Source organism: Synchiropus splendidus, chromosome 6 (assembly GCF_027744825.2).
Source record: "Synchiropus splendidus isolate RoL2022-P1 chromosome 6, RoL_Sspl_1.0, whole genome shotgun sequence".
Lineage (NCBI taxonomy): Eukaryota > Metazoa > Chordata > Actinopteri > Syngnathiformes > Callionymidae > Synchiropus > Synchiropus splendidus.
In genome coordinates this window covers 15,304,986-15,322,632 of record NC_071339.1, presented here as the reverse complement: position 1 = coordinate 15,322,632, position 17,647 = coordinate 15,304,986, and the positions used below count along the sequence as shown (strand labels likewise).

Here is a 17,647-nt window from a genome sequence, read left to right as displayed (position 1 = left end):
TAACTGGAGAGCAGCTGATTTCAGTGCGCCCCTGAAAGGAGACTACGTGCGTGTGTGTATGTGTGCAGACTTTGTTTTATCACACTGTCATTTCAGCGGAATAAAAGTAATTCATGAGCTGAAGGTATTTTCTCTGCCACCGACAAGCACAGACACATTTTCTCCCTCTTGTGCTGAGTTTTACTGGAGCAGGAGGGAGGGGGATGAAAGGAGGCTAAACAGCTGCAGATGGGTCTTTCTCACTGCCAGCAGAATCTGTCCTCGGGGCCAGATCGCCACGTCGAGCGAAGCCAGCGGTGAACTTCAGATAAAGTGCTGATAACCACGTACAGTGGTATGGGCCAGACACGCGTCTTGGTCTGTAACTCAGAACCAGACCAACAAGTTACGCGTGTAACAATTCTGTGTATAAGCCCTGTTGAGTTTGTGTCTGCCCATCATATTACACAAAATATATCAATGCATTTTACATTTCTAAGATCAGTGAGACCCGGAGTTCCTCTGTTCATCTAGGGAAATACCAAGGTGTTCCCAGGTCATTGGCGAGACAGAGTAGCTTGGTTCTGCCCAGGGCCTCCTCCCAGCTGTCTGAAACACTCAGCCCACGGCCCCCCCACAGCAAGTGAGAGTCAGAGCTTTGACTGACAGACAGACAGACGACGTCGCCTGACTCCACAAACAGGACGAGCAGGTCAGGTCTCCTCGACACGTCTCTTTACTCGAGGGGATTCTTCTGCTCACCTGTCACACTGAAAGCATCTGGATATAAACCGAACCAGGATGCTGCTTTATGGCACCAGTGCGAGCAAACACGCCGCCGCTCCAGCCGACCTGTGATTAGCGGCAATTACAGGTCACTTATGCTGAGCGCATCGCTGCAGCTGGAGAGTCAGAGAGAGAGAGAGATCTTATTTATTCTTCTTCCAGTTGGAGTATTTTGTGGAAAAATACACACTGAACTGTGAATTTGAAACATTAACATTATTTAATATGAGATGGAAATATCGTTACACACTCTAAAGTCTATTTTGTGCTGTGCAGAAATGAGTGGATTAATTGAAGACATCATGCAACTCTCATTGCACCTGTATATGGTAGGGAGTTTAGAAATGACAAGGCCTCGAGCATCCTTCGGGTTTGTTTATGAAGAGACTTAGTGATGCTCGCAATCACCAATGGCTGCTGTCTGACTCAACGCTGTTTTTTTATTCACTCCAATGCATTCAGAGGCACAGAGAAATTGTCTTTAGATGGGTGACAACCCAAAAACCATCCAACCCCAACCACACTATCCTCAGGCGTGTGTTGTGTGAACAGATCGCTGGGATACAGGAGGCATTACAGTGTGGTGAGAGATGCTGTCACTCAAATTGGAACCTCTGTGAACCACCGTGTGCACGTGGCGTCGTCTCGTATGGCTCCAGAGCGTCACGTCTTGTCAGTCCTTGATCAAGTGTTTTGCAAAAATATGCACTTTCACTTAGAGAAACTCTTTCCACTTTGATCCCACGTGACCCGAGTACCTGAACTTTGACTCAGATTCTGCCCTCTGACCTGGTAAAACGGACTTGCTGCTCATTGTTTATGGACTTTGGCCTCCGGTCCTCCTTAACCTCTGCCTTGATCAATCTTGCCTAACAGAACTCTTTCATTTGAACGAACCTGTTCACCCACTGCTCATCTTCCCCTTTTTCATGGATGATCTTCTTCACTCCTTGTGACTTTGTGCTGCATTTGTCTTCAACTTACCCAACAAACTTGGAATATAGAAAGTTATATCTTTTTTTCAAGTTTAATGTCTCACCGTTGTCTTTTGGCTCAGCACTGTCCTCACCACAAATACAGAGTCCTCATGATTAGAAACGCTGCTCTGACCTGTCTGTCCGTCTCCGTCCTTCCCTCACTCATGAACAGGACACCCAAATACTTGAACCTCCACCTCAAGACCAGCCTGGGCAGGCCATTCCACTCTTCCTCTCCAACTGACAGACTGAAACATTGTGTGCGAACACACATGACTACCTGACTGCATCATTCTGATGTGCTGCTGAGCCCCTCCAGTTGAACACACAGCATCTGCAAAGGTTAACAATTTATCAGTGGCTTTGAGTTACCTCCTGATTATTTGCACAGCAGGAAACCTGTCAGGCTGAGCTCTTGGAATTAAACACACAAAGAAGTAAAGATCTGCATTTGCTGCTCATCTTTAAGACACACTAAATTTGTCTTCTCTTGCTTTAGCTCACAGCCCCCAGCAAGCGACTGACGTCATGGTCAGTAACGTACAAGTGCATGCTTGAGTATGTCATGGAGAGATCTCAATGGCGTGGTTGGACAGCAAAAAAAAATTCTCATATTTGCTATTATTCAGATTCAAAACATTATCCATCCCTCTCTTTCGTTTCCTTGGACGGCAACCTTAGAGAAGGTGCCCTGGTGATGATAAAAATTGAAGGTTTCACCGTTATACTTATTCCGTTCCCCTGTTTCAGAGGGCAGTAGAGGCTGATTGAGCCCCACTTCATCTGCAAAAAAGGCAGTTCAAGACCTGGGCGACACCAAAATGATAACCTTTCATGCCATGATTGTGAGAGGTGGCATCCTAAGTTTATTTCTTTTTCGAGAGGAAACTCTGGCGTCCGTGGCCATCCAAACATTATGTCCAATTTGCTCCAGAGCAAATGAATGAAATGAAGCCTCCAATACTGCTGTTGGGATATGAATGAGAGCCATTGTCCTACAAAGCCACAGTTTGTTTGCGTGTGACTTTTCGTCGGGGGCATGTGGGTGGGGTTAAAGTTGTGGTAATCTGCTGGATTCACACAAGCTTTTCCACACCCTGCCCAAGGCTAAGCCACACCGAAACATGCGACTCTAATCACCATGTCAAGGGAACTGACGGTGGGAGATAGTGACGGGGGCAAGGCATGAACACACATTATGCCTCTTGTTGTTTGAGGAGCCGTGTGACACTCCACAATGGGCCAGCCCGTCTTGTGTTTAAGAAGATAACAGCTATAATATTTACAGTCCCTTCGCAGTGTGGTGAAATGCACCATGAAAACTTGGGCCAAGAATGAGTTAACTCCCTCCTGGTGTTTAAAGAATGTGAGTGGACTCAATATCACTATGTCAGCAGAAATGTCAGAAGCAGTTTTGCCTCGAGGTACTTCTGTGTTTGATAGTAGTGAGGCACACACAGGAAAGAATCCCCAGAGAAGACATGTGCAACTGGATCAAGATGTTGGATCAAGAACACATTTTGACAAAATCTCTGACTGTAACAGGGCATTGTGTGATATTTGTGTACCGTCCATAGCTGCAGCAGGAAAACACGTGTTAGCTGCTGCATCATAAGAAGTCCATGCTTCATTACAGTTTCTCCAGTGCATAACTGTTTTAAATTCACGTATTAAGCATCATAATTGCAGATACAGGGGAGCAGCAGCTGGAGGGCTGACTTTAACGGAAAAGACAAAACAATGCTGTGCATTCAAGGTGGACAGAACTCGTTCTGTGACATCTAAAGAGCTCCTTCACCACTGTGCACTTGCTATCATGAAACTATATGAACAATATTGCATTGGATTAACAGGGAGATCTTCCTTACATTTCCATGCAGTCTTTACTTCAGACTCTTGTGACCGCGAGTCAGACTACAAACGTAGTTCGACAGGAGTACTCATGACATACTCTGCTTCCCTCACTCGAGAACAAGACCCTGAGAGTACTGGAACTCCTCCACATGGGTGTTGGGACCATGGTCTCATGTCTAAAGGAGCAAGCTGAATTTTAGTTGCACAGTCTGTAATACCACAATTGCAGCGATGAGAACCTGAGGTCAGCAGAATCAAAATAATATATGTGCAAATGCTGCGCGCATACATAGAAAACCCCCAAAGGTTTCATGAGGAATTCTTACATTTGTGATGAAACAAAGCGAGGTAAACTGAATTATATCTTAAAATGACCAGCTTTCTTATGTTCCCGTTAAATAAAAGATAATTACAGTGATCTAAATAACAAGCTGATAAGGAAGACAGAAGAAGGATTCTCTTTGATACGGAATTGTACTGAAGTGAAGTTCTTTCTGCAGTTTCATCGCGCTGCGGTTGAGCGAGTGTCAAGCTTGCAAGTCACGACCAATCCCAGAGAGGCGTGTGCTGCTTTCAGTGTGCGTCGCAGCTGCAGGTTTAGTCCCTCCCCGGTCCACAGAGCTGCGGGCTCGGGCTGCTAAATGCATCAGAGGGACGATGGTGGAGGGCTGGTAAACATGGCGGCGCTCTCTGAGGATGGGAGGTACGGATTAAATTGTGGCCAACAAAGCACAGACAGAGTCACCGTTTTACACGTCAAATTGACCGAAACAGCACTAAGAGCCATTGAGAGCTACCAAAACTGCACGGTGAGTAAAAGCCATCTACATTAGGTGAATAAAGGACTCAAACTGGAGACTGAACTCGACAAGTCTGCTGGGAACTGCCACGCAGAGCTAAGCTAAAAAGTGAGCTAGGCTGTTAGCTGTTAGCAATTCGTCTAGGCTTCTTTTTTTCATAAAAAACGCCTCGACTTTGCTGATTTAGCAGTCACATGGGGTGAATTAGACTTCAGATTTCACGTTCGCCCACTGCCTGCGAACTGACAAGTGTTTTTTATCGAGAAATACAGCTTGTAACTTAGGTTTAGGTTGTTAGCCACAGTTGGTGACATTATGCTCTTCCAGCTAACTAACTTTGCTTTCTGACCAAACTTGGCCACCGGTAATTTCATAGCCTCCCTTGTCCGCTGTACTTGTAATTTTAAACCACAATTTAACACTTTTCACAACTTTTACACCGACTATTCATTAGCACTCGAGTTCCACACGTCCAGCTGGATCGGATTGCTACTTTGCTACCAAATTAGCATCATAACTGTGAGTAATTTAAATAATGATGCTATGTGACCGCTTTTCTTTTGTCTCAACAAACCCCATGTCGGATAACGTAATGCAATTCTAAAGCTATCCCGGACCATTCTCCATTTAACTCCATTTAAGTTGATGCTGACACTACTATTGTGCCTCATCATTTACTGTCACTTTTCTTCATGCCATGCATTTAAACGAGCCATTTGTGTGTTCAGTACATGGTGCTAAATATACCCCTCAACTTTGAAGCACCCTATTATAGAACTGCGTTCACTTTCAGATTGGCAGTTAATCTTGAACTTGCTGTAATCTTGTCAAGGTGCTACACAGGTGAGCTAATCTGGGTGCATTTCTGATGAAGTCTGGAGCAAAGGAGGCCTCAAACTTAAGTTACCTGACCTCAACTCTGCCAACAACAACCGTTACATAACACCGCCTGGTCCCAGGTCTCCAGCAGTTCAGCATAGAACTCCCTGTTCAGAGGTCTGCTTTTTATGGCCCTGGCTGTCTGCATGTATGTCACATGCTATAAATGGTCCCAATATCCTCCCTGCTCATATATATAAGGGAGCGGCATGTTGTTTATAAACTTTTTTTTTTAAATCAGACTCTGGGATCTTTGAGTTCAGGCTAATTCTTTTGTGACGGCCAGAGCTAATACCTTATTGGATGTGGTAATGTTGGTGTGAATGTGCCGCATTGAACGGCTGCCTGCCATCTCTTGCTGACTGGGCAGCCAAAAAAAGAACTGCCTGCTTTTTGTTTGTCTATCTCTCTCTCTGTAATGTGTGTTGTGGCTGAACAAGGCATCGAACTCTGGAGGCTAGCTATCTTTGTCTTTCTGTGGTGATGTGAAATGTGATCAGAACTGTGTGTGAAAGAGAGATGGTGGGGGGAGGGAGACAGTCGGCCACTTGAGTGTAACCTAGTTCTAACAAGTATGTCCCTTAAAGTCTCATCAAGAGACACGAGAGAGTTGCTTTGTCGTGAGTGAAATAAAATGAATCATGTTTTCCATGCTTAAACAATCTAATCATGCTGAGTTCAAGAGAAGTTTCATATCTTGCATAAAACAGCTGTGCACCCAATGCGTATTCAAATGTTTGTATCGGTTTGAGTATCTTAAACGCTTCTGGGAACCAACAGAGGATGACATTTTTGGATAAATGACCATGTTATAAGCTTCTATGCTTGAATTAAGTCAGCATGAATCAAACAGATGTTAAACTTATAGACTTGACTACGAGGCTGGAGTTATAGTTATATTATAGTTATATAGTTGAAGTTGTGCGTAATATTTTCTTAATCCATGACTGAAGGTGATTTTTACTAGAAAGTACTGTAGTGTTTTAGCGCTGATTTTTAAAGGGAATGAAGGGACTGTCATCGTATGATTTCTAATCATTCACTCATTCACCAGAGCAAGAGAAGTGGGAGGCAAATTTCTTGAATCTGAAGAAGTCCTTATAGAGTATGGGCTCTTTTGGGACATGTGAAAGTTCCCATTCAAATACAAGGCAGTCGTGTTGAGAATTGTGGATTTTCTGCAACATATAAAGATGTGCTTTACTCATTTTAAATAATGTTGGAAAGCAGCATCGTTGTAACATCGAGTTTTTCAACTCCTGTGAACAAAGTTTTACGGTAGCACACCTTAATTCTTAATTCCTTAATTTAAATGTTAAGTGGACTGCTATTAACCTCAATCCCAAAAGTCATTATCTGGAGATGTCATAGTTAACCATTTTCCCTGCAGGATGCGATGGACCTTCAGCATTCTCCTACTGCCACATACAACCACCTACTGCCATATTTACTCATTAAGTCTTGAATATCTCAAGAACATGACTGCAAAGTGATGTCCATAAATTACTTTTTACTAGTTTGTATCATTGCTGAAAATGCGATTGCCCTGCTAGCAAAAATATTCCTAGTAGTCAGCCAACATAATGACTGAGCTAATGAGCAACACGGAGTCAGATTTGGATGACATGGAATAGGTGAGCATGTGGAGTACATTAGATGCCACAACCATTTGGAAAAGGAATTGCATTGAAACAGAAAAATGTAGGCCCCAATTCTTGACAAAACACTATCCTTGTGAGGACTGTACAAGTTTTTGGGGAATTGATTTGGACCCCACAACCCTCAATTTGAGGATGAAGACTTCCAAATATAATTGGGTTTCAGTTTAGTTCAGAGTCCCGGTTAAGGTGAGCCATGTGTTTTGGATGGTTAGGTTAGATTGAGAGGCTGGAGAAAGCTTTATTGCAACGAGTAACCTCAGACTGTCACCCCACAAAGATAGAAAACATGGGTGTATATTTCCATCCACGGAGGTGAACTCTACAAGACCGCTCCACAAAATTCTGGCAACCCACTCCCCCATTCTCGAAGCGCTATGAAAATCTGGCAACACAATCCTCCACTTTTAGCAGTGCCAGCACCACGTTACAACCCCCCCCCACACACACACATTTCCTCTTTATTTGGTCTTTTCTTTCTTGCCCGTGATGTCAAAGTATTTAGCCCGGCTGGTTCCGACTGTTGTCATGGTGAAGTGTGATCCAAGGTGTGCATACTGTGGTGAAGTTTTCAGATCTTTTAATGTTGAAGAGCAAAAATAAAATTCAGCCTCATCAGCCAGAAATTGTGTTGTGCTTTTAAAATGTTTATTATTATTTTTATTATTATTGAAAAAAGTAAGGTCTGAAACATAAACGTGACAAAAATATTAAATCATCTAAATATTAACTTTCTTTAACAAACGTGTGTACATACAAAGTATCCAATGTATCCAGCTTTGGCCACAAATTTTCAATTTGGTGTTATGTGCCTGGAACTGGTTGGAGGAAAAATGATAAGAAAAGAGGAATAAGTAGGTAAATATAAGTGAAGGTATAAGGTCAACATACTTCATTTAGGTAGACAGAAAGTAGAAGAACAATCAGAAATGCTTTTGATGTGGAGTTGTGTCTGTTGCTCATTGTTGTGTGAAACCTTTAGTTGATACATGTCTCGCATTTGGGTTCTTAGAATTGTCAGTCAAATAGCAAACATGTCAGCTATATACACGCTTATTTGGCCCTTCCCCAAACTGTCAAGTAGAAACGACTTGCTCATCTTTACATAATATACGTTTGCATATGACTGAAGCTGTTCTCATTCCTGTTCCAGAATGTACCTTCCTCACGGCCAACGATACAATTCAAGGGGCTCCAAGGGGTAAGTTTGCTGTCGGTTTGCCATAAACGGTGAAAGTAAGTTTTTATCCAAACCAGCCAATCTGTCATGGGATAACAAGGAAGTTGGATATTTATCTGAAGGTTCCTGAACAGATCAACAATTGAGCATAGCTGATCTCAAACCTGTGTGTGTGCTGCCAGCCCATGCCAAATCTATTTTCAGCAGCACCCAGGTTCGATCTGCACAAGCAGTGGGGCCCATCTGGGAACATTTTGTGATTTAGCAATTTTTCCCTGATTGTTTTTGTAATTATTTTTGAATATGGTGTCTGTAACCTGGGCCAGGGTTTCCTTTTAGCCTACTTCCCGCAAACTCCAGATTATGACAAACGTCATGAATGGCACGAGTGGTGAAAGTCCTGTCTGACACAATTGTGCGATGGTTGCTATAAATACATGAATAAATCCCAGAGGGCAAACTAGCACTGTTTCCAAATATGGTGAGATCAGGCATGTGGTTTCACATTAGCTATTGATTTGACGAATCAGTCTAAGGTAAGTCCCAGAACAAACTGGAAAAGAAGACATAGGCCTGCAATTTTAATTAAAGTTTATTAGATTAGCTGAAGAATTATTGGGTTTCTACGCACAAATGAGTGTTGCCACTCCACTTAGTAGCTTGCGCAAGACCATAAACCTTTAGAACCAACCATCAGAAATTAGGAGTTGCAGCGTAGCTCAACATTGAAGTTGAAACGAAATAATTGTACATGTCTAAAAGCATTGTGTAACTGTGAAAAAAAGTGATATTAAACTGTTTAACAGCCATGAAATTCAGTCATTCAATCATTGCAGACAGCAAACAGAGAACACCATTTAACTCCAAAATAAAACTTGTCAGAGCAGCCCCTCTCTACACTTAGTTCATTATATTTACACATAAAAAGTTGATGCTCCAAACTCGAGTAATGCAGAGAGCAGAACCTACCCATCCCGAATTATGCATGGAGCCTGTCCTATGACCTCTCATTCGGACTAGTGCTGGTTTCTTTGAGGATAGACTTGGCCCTATCAATCTCACTCATGACTGTCTCTGTCATGGGCCTTCACCGTACATGCATACATTTTACTGAGTCTATGACTATGAGTGAACATTGCCAAGTCGAAGAGCCGAACAATTATTTAGCCAAATGCCTGTCTCCCCATTTTCTCTCATTCTGTCCCGATGCACCATGACTTGTTACCGTGAAAATTGCCCGGTGGGAAGCTACTCTGGACAGCACTGTGAACCCACTACAGAGAGTGAGCCCCTCAGTGTGAAGCTCTGCCTGTCAGTGAGAGAGCTCAGGCCTCTGTTTACACGTTGTGGGGGGACGCCATTATTAGCCATTGTTAGCTACTGACTGAGAGCGCTCAATTATATAAGTTTTACAATCAAAGTAACTTCTTCTTTCATGATCTCATGAAAAATGAATAAAAAAGCTGGTGAATGTGAAAACTGTGAAATCACAGCTTTCAACATCCCAGCCAAGAGCCTGCTAGGCTCAAAATATTGTCTCCTGCCTCCACTGAACTCTAAAGCCAGACCATACAGATTGGTGTGTCTAGGGAGAAACATTTAACCTGCATAATGGTTAAATACATACATATATCGTCAATTAACCACAACTTATTCCTGTTCACGGTTTGTGGCGAGAGCTGGAGTCTATCTCAGCAGTCATTGGGCAGGAGGCAGGAATACACAGCTCGCCAGTTCACGGGCACATTGAGGGGCAATTGTAGAGTGTCCAATTAACCTAGTGAGCATGTCTATGGGCTGCGGGAGGAAACCAGAGAAAACCCACGAGCACGTGGGAGAACATGCAAACTCCATGCAGAAAGGTGGACTGACCTGGGCATAGGACCCACAGCCTTCTTGTTGCAGGCCAAGAGTGCTGTTATTATGATTAAAATATGATTTATATTTTCTGAGGTAATAGAAATACATTAACACTTACACAGTGCTCAAGTGAGGCATGGGAGATGGAAGGCCTTTTTTAAGGTCTTACGTTAGTTCTATGTCAACAGCAAACACATCAGAGAGTGGGTCATGTTTGCACTACCAGTGACAGCCTAAGGCATGTACTGGGTTTCATTTTTGTAATAAATGGGTCTCTATTAGCTCTTCCAGCTTGTGTTGTACAAATTAAAACAAGAACATTGCTGAATATGTGGTGAGAGGTGATTAAAGTGTGTATTTAATTTAATTAATTGAAGTATTTCTCTCTCTCTCTCTCTCTCTCTCTCTCTCTCTCTCTCTCTCTCTCTCTCTCTCTCTCTCACTCTCACACTCACTCTCTTTAACATTCTAGCGTATTAAAATCCCCAAAACAGATCCCTCATCAGAGACGTCACACAGTTTTGATTTCTACCTGTCCAACGTGGGCAAGGACAACCCACAGGGAAGCTTTGATTGCATCCGTCAGTTTGTGTCCAGGTAATGGCCACTATGGGTCAGCTGAATCAACTCATTGCTAGAAAGTCATTGAACTTTACCTCACGCTGCTCTCTCTTTGTCTGCAGCTCGGGGGCCTCGCACCTGGCATTGTTGGCAGCCGTGCAGGACAAACTCACAGTCTGTGCCACCAATGATTCCTACCAGGTGACCCGCGATCGCATGACCCAGGCTGTGGAGGACACACGTGAACGTGGGACCAAAGTCATCAAGCCTGGCGGCCAGTACAGAGGCAAGGCTTTTATTGTCCAAATCTGTTTGACATGTTTTTCCTGTGACCTGTTTGGCCTAGCGGCTGCTGATACCACTATTGTCAGAACGTCCAGTCAGTCTGAGTAATCGAGCAGGTCATCGTAACTACACACCACAACAGCCAAATACACAATACAGAAGTGGTATCATCAGACCATGCTGTGAAGGTCCTGGAGTAAGTGCATGTACAAGCTCACTCAGTCATGCAGGAAGAAATCTAGTTGTGCCTCAAAGAGACAAAATATATCAAGCGTTGTGCTGCTCCCTGACTCGCATAGAGACATTAATTGCAGCTATGGATAACTACAATATTGTGGTCCTATGCCTTGATTGATAATGACAAAACACATCAGTGTTGAATATGAGTATAGCTTTGGTCAAGGCAAGCTGCAAGAGCTGCATTATGTTAAAAAAAGTGAGCACTGTACTCCTCCACCACTGCCCTAAGTGCTCAAGTGCTGATATGGTCTGACCTCATCTGTGTTCTCTTTTCAGAGGGATGAATTTCAAAGTCCATTTCTTCGTGGTTATCAGGGTGTGCTAGCTAAACAATGTTCCTTGGTCCTTCCACCTGTAGACATCATTAGGAAGTTGCCTAATTTGGAGTGGAATCCTGTTCTGTTTCCTAGTTAGTGTCATGTGATGCATTTGTTATCTTGATTTAGTTTTTAATAGAGTCCAGACGTGATGAGATGACTCATTGAAGTGAATTCTTTTTCCAAGTCAGACATACACAGAAGAATTTGTTGACGTGAGGTTTCATTTGTGCAGACAAGTTGCGTTTAATTGACTTAAATTTCTTGTCTACTTTTTGACCCGGAGTTAGGCGGAGTGTTTCTATTCTTTCTGTCTGTAACCCTAATCTTTTAAAGAGCTTTAGAATTTCATAATGGCTGCGGGGTAAAAAGAGGCACTGGCACCATGACTAAGCACGTGGTTCAGCAAACATGACGCCGGTTAATGCGAGTTCTTTTCTGAGATTGGTTCAAATGCTGCAGTTATTTGATTCAGTTTTTTAATTGATCGGTATTGTTTGACAAAAACGTGTACAAAAAATGTTTAGTGGTGTGATTATTAGTATTATTGGTATTTATTTTTAGAAAATAAATAAAAGAAAAAACTGTCAGTTTAAAAAAAATTGCTGAAGGAAAGTAGAACAACCTGAATGTGAAACATGCGAAACATGCGAAATAGTTCCCAGTGATTTTGAAAACTCAGAAAATGTGTATATATCTTGAAGTTGCTTGATCATTTGAAAAATGTGTTGAAATCATGTACATTTAAGGGTTTTGAAAAACCCTTAATCCACCAAATTGTTTGACACACCTTGTATTAAGATACTTTTCCTCCCTCCAGTTTTTAAATTTTGTTTAATAATATGCATCATTATTGCATAAATACACATGATTAAAAAATGCCGTGAAGGTTCAATAAAAAGTATGGAAACGTGGTAGTTTTTTAAATTTTTTTTTCAAACAACTAAAACGTTTTTAAGGGGCTTAAAACTAAATTTGAGATCATAATGGGAAGACTGAGAAGGAAATTGCTGTCTAATAACAAAGCAGCACTGGAATCCTGGCTGCATATAGACAGATGACCACGCCTTTTTACCCAGACACCTCTGTTGCCCTGCAGTGGAGTGAAAAAAGTGGTGACTCATGATTTTGTTGCTTAATTCAGGCATTGTAAAAGTGTTAAACTCTCTGTGCAGGGAAGCAAGTACAAATTCGTAAGCCGCTGCTAGCATCACAGGAGGTGGTGCCTGAGAGGAAGAGGTCGACGCCCATCAACCCTGCCAACACTATCCGCAAGTGCCTTTCCAACAACCCTGTATCTCAGAAGCCTTTTCGGGATCGCATCGTCCACCTGCTGGCGCTGAGGTCCTACAAAAAGTTAGAGGTTCTGGCCCGCCTGCAGCGCGATGGCATCAACCAGAAGGACAGGAACTCTCTGGGCTCCACTCTGCAGCAGGTCCTGTGGAGAGTCTGGCTTCTTCCTGTGTATTGAAGTGCAGCTGTTTGAAATGTAAATATTTGACATCTCATTATGCGTCTGTGTAACAGGTGGCGAACCTTAATCCCAAAGACAACACGTATTCTTTGAAAGACTTTATCTACCGTGATGTCCAGCGGGACTGGCCGGGCTACTCCGACGACGAGAAGACTCAGGTGGACCGTATCCTGGCTCGGTATGTCACTCTTCTGCTCCTGCTTATTTGTGTCAGTTTCAGATGCTAAACTCCCTTGAGGAGCGCAGGTCGTCGTCTTGCCTGACACCTGCTGCCATTTAAGTTTCAGTATTAATGTGTTTAAGTCCTCTGAGGGTTTCCTGTGAATCCTAAGAGCCACCAATAGCAGGTCTCTAGACTTCTAAGCCTGTCTCTCAAATTCCACTTCTGCTTCTTCTCGCTCATGACTCATGCTGCACAAATACCAATTTCATCTTACATTTCCATGTTTTTGTTGCTCCAGAACGGACTGATAAAATGTTGAATCCCCACTGTCAGTTGGCTAAAGGTCGCTTGTGACGTTTTCTTTGTTGGTCATGTGACAGTAGTGGGATAAATCAGGAATTATAACAACCCCAAAAAGCAGCTGACCAGACTCTGTCTATTGTCTGTCTTGTGATGAGCAACATGCAGTCTAGATTTTGGACTTTTACCATTTTTGACTGAATATTTGTAAGTTCTTGCTGTAGACGGTTTTGCTCTCTTCACAGTAAGTTTGGTATTCCCACGGAGGCGCCTTTGTCAAATGGTTCTCCCAAAGACAACATCCCGTCTCCACCCTTGGTATGAGCCTGCAGAATCTGTGAGCTTGTCTGGTTGTGCATTTGCTGAGATTTTGGTTTTCACGGCAGAAGCGGCAGGCGGACTTTGACTTTATTGATCCCCTGGCTCCCAAAAAAGCTAGAATCTCCCACCTGAACAACCGAGGCCCGGCTATGCCATTGTCCTCGGACCGCCGCGAGGATGAAGGCGCTCCGAGTACCAAAAGATCGTCTCTCCCCTCTGCCACCTCGGGCCCTCCTACCCACCTCCCCGTTTCCTCCCACCCCCCAGCCCCTTCTCACCAGCAGCCAAGCCCAGCCTCTAACTCCAACTCCCCCAGCACCCCAGAGGGCTGCGGCACCCAGGACCTGCCGGTGGATCAGAGCTCCTCGTGCAGGGACTCCTCACCCAGCCCCTTCTCTGAGCGGCCCCTGCAGGAGAACTATCCCAAACCAGCTGCCTCCCCCAGCCCTCCACCCAGCAATTCTACTGCGGTCGCCAGTCCTCCCACGTCCAGCATCAGCAAGAAGGTCAAGAAGAAATCCAAAAAGCACAAAGAGAAAGATCGAGAGAGAGACAAAGTCAAACGGACGGTAGAAATCAGCACCAGTCCTCCGTCTGCAGCGGAGAAGATGGAGGACAGTCATAAAGCCAAAAAAAGAAGGGATGGGCCAGAGGAAGGAGAAGTGATCAACAGGAATCCTCAGAAAATCGTCAATCAAGGTTTGTTCACTCCTCCCTCTCCTCACTTGGATAGATTGATCTCTTCAAGCCTATGAATAGTCTCAAAGAAAAATCTTAAGCAGTTGCAATCGAAGTTCACTAAAAATTGTGCTGCCCCCTAGTGCACAGACAAGGAATCAACCTTGTTCTAGTGAAGATGTAATTATTGCTCGCAAATCGGCCATTGATGACCGATTGTTCTGATATACTTTACTACTACTTTAGTCAGAAAATGATTTCTTGACGGTCAGGAAAAAAAACTAGCCTTTAAATTTAAATCGTATTTAACACTCTGTGTGTCTTGTAAAACAGAAAACTCATGACACATTTCTCTCTTCAGAAAAGGAAAAGCCTCTACAATCCAGTGAATTCTCTTCGACTCCAGAGGTCCCTGACTACACATTGTGAGTGAACCAAAGTCGCATATAGCTGATGTCTTTTTGTTGATTCTAGTTTCCATTCAGCTAAATGAAAGTGAAGGCATGAGACAGATCCACATAAAGAGGAGCTGTGAAACGACTGTGGAATATGACGCGTGTGTTGGCTGAAGGTGAACCTCAATGACTGCGTCAGTGACAGTCAACCTCTCCTCCTGACAGGAAGTACACTCCGTTGGTGTCCATGGACCAACGGCAGAGCTACAAGAACGACTTCAATGCAGAGTATGATGAGTACCGTCGTCTTCACGCTCATGTGGAGAGCATCACCCGCCGCTTCACCCAGCTGGATAACCAGTGCAGGAAGATGGTGCCTGGCACCAAGGAGTATCAGGTAATCGTCTAACACGGGGTCAGCATGGCCTCTGTTCTGTCGCGCCATTCACAAAGGTCGTCAAAGTCAGAGGCACAGCCACCTCAATGGAAAACATGAGACTTAAAACAAAAAAAACCCGAATCTGATATCAAGTGAAAACTGTCCCGGTTAGACAGACAAACATAAAGAACTGGATCCCATGCATGATGCAGTAGATGCTGTCTAGCTTTAAACATCTGACAACATGGTAATTTTTTAACATTTTTAGTTCCTTAACTCAAGTATCTTCTTGAAACAGGTTTTCTCTAAAAGTTAAAACATTCAAGTAATACAAAGACATTGTTTTTTTAAATGTATAAATCCCTCTTGATTTTCGTTGCTTGTATATTTATGTCATGAAGTGAGCTTGACGGTCGTCTGGTTTCCTGATCTTGTTCCACAGAAGGTGCAGGAGGAGGTCCTGAAAGAGTACAAGAAGATGAAACTGGTAAGTAGTCTGGCTGATTCTGAGGAGCCTGAGAGGTTCTGACGTCCACATCTTCCAACAGCACAGTCCAAACTACCACGTAGAGAAGCAACGTTGCGAGTATCTGCACAACAAGTTGGCGCACATCAAGCGTCTCATCGCTGACTTCGACCAGCGCAGAGCTCCGACCTGGTGCTGAGCGCACGTCAGTATTGTGTCCGAACCGAGAGGAGAGTCCAGCCGGCTCTTGTTATTGACTTCACCACAACTGCTGCCTCCCTTTCCTCGACCCTTTAATTCCACTCTGTGATTCCGCAGGTTTCAACGCTGCCCTGAAACCTTATCTCTTGACTCTGCCCTTTTTTTTTCCTTTTTGCTTTTTTTCATCTCGAGTTCCTGTGATATTTCAAACCACTGGACGAGTGGAAGACGATTTGTGAAGAGGTTTGGAAGGAAATACTCGTCTTACCTTCTGAAGGACTCATCAGGCAGGACAAAAAAAGATTAAAAAAAAAAAAAGTATTTTGAGCATCAGAGAAAATATAAAAGTGTATTTAAGTTAAAAAAAAGAGGGATATCTATTTATTTTGGGACTTTTGTGGAAAAAAGGAGTCCGCAGATGATTTATTCTTTTTTGTTGAAAACGATGACGAACTAACCGTGGGCCTTATGTGTTTTGACTTTGTGAAGCCATTTTGCACACAAGATCCATTTGTCCACCGACTTGGCAACAATGTCTCAGCGTCTCGATGGAGCCACTAAGACCTCAGCGAAGTGAAACTGAAGTGAGACAAACCCAATAATTACTGTGCTAAAGAAGTGGCAAAAAAACGTGTGCGTAATTGTGGCGGCCTCGTCCAGGGCGGGGAAGCTGGGTCGAGCAATGCAAACTCCCCCGCGCCGCAAGTATTTCAAGTCTCTGGTGCCTAAGACATTCACACTCGTCACATTAGTCCGCGGGCGAGACGGAGCAACTACAACTGCCTGGCGACAGGTTGTGCGTCTTGTGTTGACAAGCATGGTGGAATGATTGAGTAAAGGAGGGATGCTCATCCTGGAAGGTCAAAGTGTGTGTGTGAGTATGTGTGAGAGAGTGTATGTGTGTGGATCAATGTGAGGAGTGAGAGTTGAAAAGAAATCAACAATGGACACATGCAAAACTTGAAAAAAAAGATTTAAAAAAATGCTGCTGTAGTGTTCGACCAGCCGGAGTCCTGGAATCCAGCGGACTGGACTCAAAAGATTCCTTATTTTCATCAAAACCAGGGTCATCATCACCTGGGGACACATTTACTGATGTCATCACACTCTGCTGAGTTATTCCAGTCTCAGTTGTTTTTCCCCAACATGGATCCTGACAATTCCATGAGAAAAGAAAACTATTTAATTTTGACAAGGGAAGAATTGTTTACAAACCTGTGTTTCATCAGATTTACCTGGAGGAGAAACAGCCGCTCCCCTCTTGGTTTGCAATTTCAAGCAAATCCTGGTCAGCTGGGTCAAACCACTGGTCTCTGCAGCAGATCAGAGGTCCGGCCCGCGCCGGCCAAGATCACCGTCTCTTACTTCTGAACTTGTGTTGTAACAGTTCAGTCTTTATTTTTCCTGTGAGTTCTCAAATGATGAGAAGTGATACAGCTTCCAGGGTCGCCCCCCCTTTGCCCTCCTGCAGCCTCCCAGTCGTGGCTGACGCCCGGCCGGTCGGCTCGTGAGTGATGGGTGATCAAGAGTCTTAAAGTGTTCCAGCAGTATTGGTTTTTAAAAACCACTAGATCAAGCATCCACGTGGAGTCGAATGTGATTCTGCCCAGTTGAAGATGTACAACATTTCAATAAAACAATCCTTGTTTCACCCGAATATCCGCTTCCTGCTGTGTTTGTTTTTCCCCCATGTAAATTTAATGTTCATATTTCTCAGTTTGGACAATTATACATAACATAAATATAAAATTCCATATATTAGTCATAAATTATGAAGTGCTTGACATGAGAAGTTGCCACGGTGCAGTGGCTGCATTTAAGAACTTTTAATTTCCTTATTTTTTTGGTTGGTGGAGGCAGTTGCTGTTTTGTTTTTGAGTATTTGTTCATGACT

The 17,647-nt window shown here is 43.5% G+C and overlaps 1 protein-coding gene across 1 annotated transcript; it reads left to right on the top strand.

Annotated features, from left to right (window-relative positions):
- Positions 1-4,152: 4,152 nt before the first annotated feature.
- Positions 4,153-17,421, top strand: ell2 (elongation factor for RNA polymerase II 2). The gene is made up of 12 exons (XM_053868959.1): positions 4,153-4,405; positions 8,087-8,134; positions 10,446-10,570; positions 10,657-10,820; positions 12,552-12,811; positions 12,904-13,028; positions 13,559-13,631; positions 13,700-14,333; positions 14,674-14,737; positions 14,933-15,104; positions 15,529-15,573; positions 15,635-17,421. The coding sequence occupies exons 1-12, from the start codon at positions 4,238-4,240 to the stop codon at positions 15,749-15,751; spliced, it is 1,995 nt and encodes a 664-aa protein (XP_053724934.1). The 5' UTR covers positions 4,153-4,237; the 3' UTR covers positions 15,752-17,421.
- The last annotated feature ends 226 nt before the right edge of the window (positions 17,422-17,647 follow it).

Coding starts and splice junctions, on each gene's coding strand:
- ell2 (XM_053868959.1), top strand. CDS start 4,238: ATGCATCAGAGGGACGATGGTGGAGGGCTGGTAAACATGGCGGCGCTC. Junction 8,135..10,445: donor AATTCAAGGGGCTCCAAGGG/GTAAGTTTGCTG, acceptor TTAACATTCTAG/CGTATTAAAATCCCCAAAAC. Junction 10,821..12,551: donor GCCTGGCGGCCAGTACAGAG/GCAAGGCTTTTA, acceptor CTCTCTGTGCAG/GGAAGCAAGTACAAATTCGT.